The sequence below is a fragment of the Dermacentor andersoni genome, chromosome 1 (genome assembly GCF_023375885.2).
Source record: "Dermacentor andersoni chromosome 1, qqDerAnde1_hic_scaffold, whole genome shotgun sequence".
Classification (NCBI taxonomy): Eukaryota; Metazoa; Arthropoda; class Arachnida; order Ixodida; family Ixodidae; genus Dermacentor; species Dermacentor andersoni.
This window is the reverse complement of record NC_092814.1, coordinates 166702529-166711996: the sequence shown is the minus strand read 5'-3', so window position 1 is coordinate 166711996 and position 9468 is coordinate 166702529. Positions and strand designations below refer to the sequence as shown.

The 9468-nt window shown below is 47.6% G+C and overlaps 1 protein-coding gene across 1 annotated transcript; it reads left to right on the top strand.

Moving 5' to 3' along the window:
* Positions 1-258: 258 nt before the first annotated feature.
* LOC126547159 (uncharacterized) lies at positions 259-5177 on the top strand. Its single transcript, XM_055062597.2, has 3 exons — positions 259-290; positions 2469-2982; positions 4949-5177. The coding sequence occupies exons 1-2, from the start codon at positions 279-281 to the stop codon at positions 2970-2972; spliced, it is 516 nt and encodes a 171-aa protein (XP_054918572.1). The 5' UTR covers positions 259-278; the 3' UTR covers positions 2973-2982; positions 4949-5177.
* Positions 5178-9468: the final 4291 nt, after the last annotated feature.

Here is a 9468-nt window from a genome sequence, read left to right as displayed (position 1 = left end):
AAGAAGGAAGTCTCGGAGATGCTCGTATACATGAGGAGAGGAGCCCCCTCGACGGGAGCTGAGACCTGCCGTGATGGCGAGAGAGCCGAGCAGCACGGGGCCCGATACGGACACGCAGGGCAAGGGAATTGACAAAGAGCGTCCGTTATTCAAAACAGGGGATCGGGAAAACTCAAATGCACCAAGAAGAGGATCTGGTTTGCGCGCGCTATAAAAGCGTGCCTGTTCATCCGAAGAGCGTTAGTCGCCTCCGGTAGATCGCTTCACACACGCGCATCATGAAGGCTCTGGTAAGAATAGGCATGCGTGGGTTTGAAAGCGGCTTGCGTGCGCGTTTCCTGGAGAGCATGCTTGTTTCTGCTGCTTTCCCTTAGTTGCAGCAGCTCTGTAGACAGTCGTGCTACAAAGCTACAGCACTGCGCGTAAGCATTCAGCGTGTGATACGTTTTTTAAGTATGTTGGTTATTTGAAAAGTTACCGCGAGGTTCGACAGAATTAACAGTATCTTGCAAGTGCTTGATGGGCGCATTTCCGTAATATAGTTGGCGCAACACTTTGAACTTGCAGCCACTTTTCCTATTTATATTTCTAGCCATTTGAGAGTCATGCCCTCCTGAGGGATATATACACGATGACACAAAATTACTGAACGCGATTATAGGTGAATAAGTTCATATACAGCAATGAGACGGTGAGTTATTCAAAGGCTTTTTTTTTTTTTTTTGGTATTGATAGCTCGAAATCCTGCATCTGACAGTCAGCAGACTATGGCAAAAAGAAACCTTTGAATCATCTCGAATTAACTTGGAAATATCAGTGGTCCATTGAAATTCAAATTGAAACACCTGCCGTATACCATGCACTGCATACCATCCAGGAGTTTAATTTTTACGAAAATGAATGTGTGGTTTCGACAGTAAAGAAACACCAATGAATCCTGGCTGGCCACCAGTGAGCACCGCGGATATGCAAAAACACAGCACATTTCTTTATACTGAATGCTGATCAATGTGTGAAGGAAGCTCGAAACATTTTTACCCAATGAGAGAGAATCATATGCGAACGAATCTTCTATCAAGCGTTTGTTATTTATATTCCAGAGAGTTGACTCAGAGAGAAATAGTCTAATGACCAATTACGCTTTATGCAATTATATCTTTTAACAATGTCACTGGCAAATTTTGTTCACGGTGCATCACACAGAAAGACATAGCATATTCCAGAAGTGCTCACAGGTATAAAAAGGTTATTTTGTTCTAACTTACGTTTCATTCTGCTCGTGGAAAGTGATCCGGCATATTGGGCAGCCTGAGGCGGGCAAAAGATACAGTCTTGAAGGAAACCGACTCTACTAATGACTTCGACACAGCTCTCATCACAACTGGATTAGATCAGGAAACTGTCCGTGTTTCCCTCCACGGCGGCGTTCTTAATACTAGAACATGGCGCTTAGTGCAATGGGGTCAAAATTCGGTCTATAACGACGCGTTAAGGACGCCATGTGGCGGCACGCGTATTGGCGTCGCACCCTTCGAGGAAGTGGAGCTGGAAGTAGCTCTTCACGAAATCGAGGTACGACATTAATTGTTCAGCGCGCTATTTCGCGGAGCAGGTTTAGCATGACTTCCGTTTTCCTTCTGTGCGACATTGCCTTGAATCACGTAGTGGGTGAACCAGAACGGAGTAAAATACACACGCAAAAAGCCGCTGTAGCTCTCTGGATAGGCATGCGCGGCAAGTGTTGCCCGCCGGCTGCTCTGGACGCTTCGTGCGCGCGCGAAGCCCAAAACAGAGCGCGCTACACTATCAGTGTGACCATTCCTCGGAGAGTACACGGTTTTGCTCAGGGCAAGAGGGTATACGTAATCGCAGCATTATAGAAACGTACACAACACTGAAAACTAATTCTGCGCGAGAGCGCGGCTTCCCATTCCGGCATTACGAAGTATTCTCGCGGTTTGTCACGACACACTAATTTTGAGGTTGCAGCTTTTCATAGCAGAGCCACTTTGCATACTTAGAAAGCGGTTGCTGCACTTACGAGAAAGTTACAAATTCTTGTCGCTTTTGCTTTTGCTTAGCAATGCAGGGGGCGCATGGACAGGTACTTTAAGCCTGGAAATACGTCCGCACTTAAATTACATGATATAAACGACGGCGTTATCACAATAAGTTCAGTATGCATGTAACAAAATATGCGGCGCTACTGACCATAAAAAATTTCTATGTAAACTGAACGGCAGCCTATCGTTGATTTTCAAACTCAATCTTCCTGCACTGTAATCATAGTTGCTGTTTGCGAACGCAATTTCTGTCGACTGATGTCTGCTTCGACAGGACTCATTGTAACATGAACTCCGCACATGACCTCGTCTTTCACGTTAGGCCTATGACGCGGGACGTCGCGGGATCTCCCTACACATATTCACACATTTTCACATATACGCATTTTCTCATGACCATTGCAGACAATCGCTTGCGTCTTTGGAACGCTCGCTGGTGTCGCCCTAGCCGGCGGTTTCGGTGGTGGATTCGGCGGCGGTTTTGGTGGTGGCTTCGGAGGCGGCCACGGCGGAGGTCTTACGGCCGTTCCAGTGACGGGCGTTGCCATCAGCCACGGAGGTGGAGGATATGGAGGCTTCGGCGGCGGCGGCGGTGGCGGCGGCTTCGGCGGTGGCGGTGGCGGCTTCGGAGGTTTTGGTGGCGGTGGCTTCGGTGGAGGATTCGGGGGCGGAAGCAAGATCGTGGCCGGGCCATCGTATCTAGTCAAGACGATCCACCACATCAACAAGCTGCACAGCGGCGGACAGCTCCTCGGCTACAGTGGTGGTGGATTCGGTGGTGGACTTGGAGGAGGTTTCGGTGGTGGCTTCGGGGGCGGATTCGGTGGAGGCGGCTTTGGAGGTGGCCTTGGAGGCGGCCACGGTGGCACAATCGGCATCATCAAGATCAAGGGAGGTGGCTACCATTAAAGAATCAGTGGTAAGAAATACTTACGGGTTCTTGCAGCATACGGGTGCGTAGTGTGTCTTGTTGCGCTCATGAATAAGCAAATAACCATAAAACAGTCATTGTTATTTCATGATCACACGACCTCAAAAAGAAACAAGGATCTTCCTAAATGTTTGTCCCAATATTTTGTTACATGCGTTTTTCTGAGTACTCGACTACAACGTAACTGATTTAAAGCTTGTTTATCGATTGATTTACGGATTTATTCGTGCATCTCCACTCGTCTAAGCACAGGAGCTATGGCAGACACTAGAGAGAACCCCAGACTGATTTTGACCGACTGGAATTCTTAATGAACGAGCACCTAATTCCTCGCAGAAGAGCGATTTAGTGTGTGTCCTCCATCGGACTGCGGCCGGGAATCAAACTCACAATTTTATGCTCAGCACCAGAACGCCGCCTCAGTCGCCGCGGAAAACGCTATTCCAAAAGAAGCCATTAAATAAAAATACAGAATATTTAGCAATACCTGGTGGTAGCAGCTAGCTGCCAAATTTATTATAGAGCGTGAAAGGTATTTAAGAATAAACAGCTTAGTGAAGGAAAACCTGCCATTTCTTTTGGGAAAAAGACATGCTCGAACCAAATTTCGCACTCAGGTCATGAAACATTTGTTTCAATGTATTTAAGTATTTAAACAAAGTATTTAATAAAACCACCCTTAACTTCATTTATGGTGGTGTCGCGTCCCTGAAAGTGTCTGCGTGCGTTCATGAAGTGACTCTTCTAGGTGGTGGTCTTGTGTCCACGATGGCTGCCTCAACTAGTTCATTGTGTCGCGAGGTTCCTTGCATGACTTCCTGTTGACAAAGCCCTATACACAATGTACCGTCGGGTTTGTATCCGGAAAGTTAGGGAGCCACATATTAAGAAGGACGTGGCCAGGAAAATTTTCGCACACCTTGTGTCGCTCAATCCACGGGTTCAGGTGCAGAGTTTTGATGGAAGACGTATGGTCGTCCTTGCGTGGCATGCTCATTGCAAAGCGGTACCACTTTCTCCAACAGTTGAACATCAGTAGAAACGTTGACTCTGAGGTCTTGAGAGAAAAATTGTGGTGGAAAGACATGAACCTCGCGGCTGACTTTCCCTAAGATTATAACAGGTGACGGTAACTTGGTTTTCATAAATTCAGGAACTTCCGCAAGGTTCGCACAAAGCCACCTAGTATTTATTTGTACCTGTGTATAGCAGAAAACTGTAAAATTACACGTATTCACGGGGAATTAACGTACTGTGGTCACTGCCGTTTCGTTCATGCTGCCCCTTTCAACGTAACGACTGGCTTTTTGACACACGCTGTCATCTCTTCACACAGCACATGTGGACAGCATTAAATATTTTGATGTCGTAGTGTGTGTCTGTTTTCGGGCAGTCCAGTTGTCCGTATGCGGACATTTCCTATGCCTTAATTCAGGCCATTGCCGGCCTCCAAATCCTTTCAACGTGATAATAGAAACTTGCGTGGATAGGGCACATACGCAAAAACACGCAACTTTCCCCAAGTTGCATCGCAATGAAAAGAGCCACATAGGAACATCTGTGCTCTGTACATAACACGCATCGCGTATCAAAAATGTGATTACACATGTAGCACTTGAAGCTAATATCTTTCATTTCATTTTACAAATTTCTGTATCCGCTAGAGCTCAAGAGGAGATCCTACTTGGGCCTTCAATGCATATATGTATCGCCTTATGACCATTGTAACTAGCAGTCAATAAAAATTGAGCCGTTTATAGGCATGCTAACTCGTAACCAAGGATTAAATTGACCGACCAACAACACGCCAAGAGTGAATATATCAACGCACTCTACCGAAGATTGCATGCCCTGGGAGCTCGCCAATCTTCAGACTCGTCACGCCAAGTCGTTATAACTGCCACCCAGATTTTATAGTTGTAACATGGTTTTTCCGCTGCTGTTTCATTTTCAGATCGAATCGTCAAATGAATTTCGTGTCTAGTGAAATCTTCGCTGAAGACTGGCAGGGGCTGCATCGACCTCAACGCTGGTGCAAATCTAACCCAACGGTGCACAGTCAAGCGCCAAGCCGTTAAGGGCACTCCTCAGGGCGAAGAACAAATGAGGACGGCAAACACGTCCTTGCCATCAACAAGTGCCAGTCAAGTATTATTGTACAATAAATTATTTTTTACGAGCGCTCTCGCATATCCCAGCCTCTTTTCCGTCGAAAACACCGCAGACCAGCCTCGCAACTTTCTGTGATTCTCTTAGGCGATGCGCCATACGGTGATAACGTTTTGGTGATGAGGCTCAGTCTTTAGGAATTGACCTGCTACGAAACCAGGAAACAACTCGCATACATATAAGACACACGGTCCAAACAAGAATAATTTCTTGGGTAATATCAAAACGCAGGCCAATTGCCGATTTGGGTAAGCTGTTGGCGAAATTCGACTTATTATCCCCAAACAAGCCCCACAATTCATACCACTGCAGTTCCCTCCATGGCTTCTGTTTCCTGTGCATATCCGGAAGTACATCCCTGGAATAAGCTCTAAGAAGAGAGAGAGAGAGAAAGCAAGGGTAGGAAAGGCAGGGAGGTCAACCAGAACAGCATCCGGTTTGCTACCCTACACTGGAGGTGGGGGAAAGGGGAATAGAAAGAGGAAGAAAGGGAGAGAGTAAGTACTGAGTACGTGTGGGAGGGACAGCGTGCACAATGACACTATAAGCGGTCTCTTAAGCCCGTGCACTTCAAGTACCGCACTAGTGCACGAATCGCTTTTCGAGCCAGTGACGGTTGTGGCCACGGTCCGAGTATCTTTGACTCGGTGAACGGTCTCGAGTCTAGTCTGCGTAAAGTTGCCCGCAGAGAGAGGCGTTGGACATCGTAGCGAGGGCAGGTACACAATAGGTGCTCGATGGTCTCCTCGCACTCACAGGAGTCGCACATCGGGCTCTCGGCCATTCCCATACGGTAGGAGTATGCGTTCGTGAAAGCCACTGCCAGCCACAAGCGACACAACAAGGTTGTTTCGCCGCGGGAAAGGCTAGATGGCAGTTGTAGCCGTAGGGTGGGGTCCAGTTTACGTAATCTGCAATTGAAGGCACTTGAAATCTAGAGATCTTGTGACTTCTTGCGTGCAAGTAGGCGAAGTTCTCTGGCAGCGTCCGACCTCGCCAAAGGTGCCGGACGCGTCTTGGTATCTGCGTGGGCACACCGGGCAGCCTTGTGAGCTAGGTTGTTGCCGACGATGCCACAGTGAGCAGGGACCTATTGAAATATAATGTGGTGTCCTCTTTCCAGAGCATGGTGGGGCACTTCCCTGATGTCAGATATCATCTGCTCGTAAGTTCTGTGACGTAATGCAGACTTGATACTGTGGAGGGCTGCCTTAGAGTCACAAAATACGACCCATTTTTCTGTTGGCTCTTCGGTGATGTACATCATAGCGGCATGGAGAGCTGCAAGTTCTGCCGATGTAGATGTAGTCGTGTGCGACAATTTGAATTTAACTGTAACGTTCTTGACTGGAACGACGAATGCGGCAGGTCGAACCATCGGCATATATATGAATGTGGTCATGATACGTCTGGTGCAGTAATAGGAGCCTAACTTGCTTCAGAGCCGGCGCTGGATGATTGGACTTTTTTGTCATTCCAGTAATAGCAAAATTCACTTGAGGCTGTCGCAGGCACCACAGGAGAGAGGAAGGCTTCGCCGCCGGTGTAAAAGATGCCAGTATACACTCTTGATGAGCGCTAATCACTCGTGAAAAGGTCGCTTGAGGTCTCTCGGCTGGTAGGGAGGCCAAATGATGGTGGGGGATCCTTGACAGATGGCGAATATGCGCTCTGAGAGAGTCCACAGCTGCATGTGTATGGATTATATCATCTACCGCGATGGCGATTGTTGCTGCTGTTGAGGTGCACCGAGGCAGCCCTAAACACGTACGTAGGGCTTGACCTTGTATGCTCTCTAAGGTGCGAAAGTTCGTCTTGCATGCATTTGACAACACTGGTAGGCTGTAACGTAGGAGTCCGAGAAGCAAAACCCTGCACAGCTGCAACATAGAATGAACTGGTGTACCCCAGTTTTTCCCGCAGAGAAATTTGAAGACCTGAGCAATGGCGACTAACTTCTTCTTCAGATAGACGCAGTGAGGACTCCACGAGAGGTTGCGGTCAATGATGACGCCGAGAAAGCGATGCGTCTTAACATAGGATACAGTTTGACCATTGATGGAAACAGGATACAATGACATTTGTTTGTGTGTAAAACCAAGTAATGCGCACTTTTCAGTAGACACACTGAGGCCTTGTTCTCGGAGATAAGACGCCGTCATGGTTGCCGCCCGCTGAAGCCTTGCTCTTAGCTAAGGGCGTGTCACCGCAGAGGCCCAGATGCAAATGTCGTCGGCGTATATTGAGACATGTACTGTCTGCGGTAGGTAATCCGCTAGTCCTACCAGGACGAGGTTGAACAAAATAGGGCTCAACATTCCACCCTGCGGCACACCACGGCAGATGTAATGGTCTGAAGTTGGGCCGTGTTCGGTCTGTAAGAAAAAACGCCTTTCAGTCAAATAATCCCGAATCCATTGATACATCCGACCACCAACTCCAACAGCCTCAAGTGAGTTTAGCATGGCCTCATGGGCGACGTTGTCGTATGCTCCTTTTATATCCAGAAAAAGTGCCGCAGACAGGCGCTTGATGCTTTTTTTATTTTGGACCCATGTTACGATGTCAATGACGTTGTCGATGGACGTGCGACCTCGACGAAAGCCTGTCATGGCGTTCGGATAGATGTTGAATCATTGTAAGTACCATTCCAATCGGGCAAAAATCATTCTTTCCATCACTTTGCCGACGCAGCTCGAAAGCGCAATCGGACGATATGATGAGATCTCAAGCGGTGACTTTCCAGGTTTCAGAATGGGGATCAAGCGGCTCGATTTCCATTGTTTAGGAACGGCGCCGTTCTGCCAAGACTCATTGTAGTAGTTGAGCAGCTCATCACGTGCGTCATGTCCAAGGTGGCATAGGGCAGCATACGTGATGCCATCAGGTCCTGGTGACGAAGAACGCCTGCAGGTCGCCAACGCAGCATCGAGCTCTTCGAGTGAAAATAGCACGTTCATTTCTGGTACACGTGCCTCAGGGATGTCATTCAATGCTGCGTCAGTAATGATGGCCACGGACCCAGCAACCCGTGCACAGAACTCTTCAGCCACTTGAAGTTCCGAGCGGAGTTGGTAGAGAGCCAGAGCAGCGAAGGGCTTCCTTTGATGCGGAGATGAGCGAAGACTCCTAACCGTTCTCCATATGTGCGAGAGCGATTTTCGGGGATCAAGCGACTGACATAATGTTTTCCATCGCTTATCTTCCAATTTATCCATGCGACGCTGGACTTTCTTTTGTATGCGTCGTGAAGCCCTCAGATCCAAGACGGACTTCGTGTGCCGATACCTCCTCTCCGCCTGTCGGCGTGCCGCACGCAGCCTCTCCAGTTCCATGTCCAAGTCTGTTCGCCTTGCTGACCTTGTAAGCGAGCAGATGGATGTTTTCAATGCCTCTGCGATTGCTTCTTCGATAGTGTGTGAGAGGCCTTCCCGACATGTGTCATCCATATCCTTCTTAAATTTTGTCCAATCAACTGTACGCAACACAGTAGAGGAGCGTTGCTCAACTCCTCTAATCTTTATGTATGTTGGTATATGGTCGCTTCCATGTGTTTCTATGTCTGTAAAAATCGCTTCTCGGCCTTTTGGCTAAGATCAAAGTACACCTTTACAGTTTTAGCCTTTTATTACTAACACCACTAACTAATTGTTTTTAGTCATTTGTTTGCGTTTTTAGATTATACACGTTTTATCCGTTTCTTCCTTGGTTTTTGTAACACATATTTTTGATGTACTGTAACTAGCATAATAAAAAAATCTATGTCTGTAAACCATCGGACGCTCGAGGCAAAGCGCCGTGACACCAAAGTCAAGTCCAAGCAGCTATTGTAGGTCGTGCCTCGCAGAAATGTAGGGCTGCCGTCATTCACGCAGCACAAATCATGGTCGGCAGCAAAGGAGGCAAGGCTCCTGCCTTTGGAGTCAATTTTAGTGCTTCCCCATAGCTGGTGATGCGCGTTGAAGTCACCTGTGATAACCCAGGGGCCATTGTTCACTAGTAATATTTTCTTAAGTCGTTCGCCGTCAAAGTGACCCGCTGGGGATATGTAGGCTCCAATTAGTGTAAATTACACATTCTTCTTTTGGACATTTAGGCAGACATATTGGTTGTCGTCATGAGGCTCTATCTCGTTAGCGACATATGTTAAGTCCGTGCGGATGTAGATGATCACTTTCGTGCTCGCACCGCATGTGGACGAGACGAATTATTCATAACCGGACAGTCTGAGTGGAGTTGATGTATTTGGTTCGCAAAATGACCAGTATGGGGAAGCGATTTATGAAAATGAATTGGCGAAAGTCT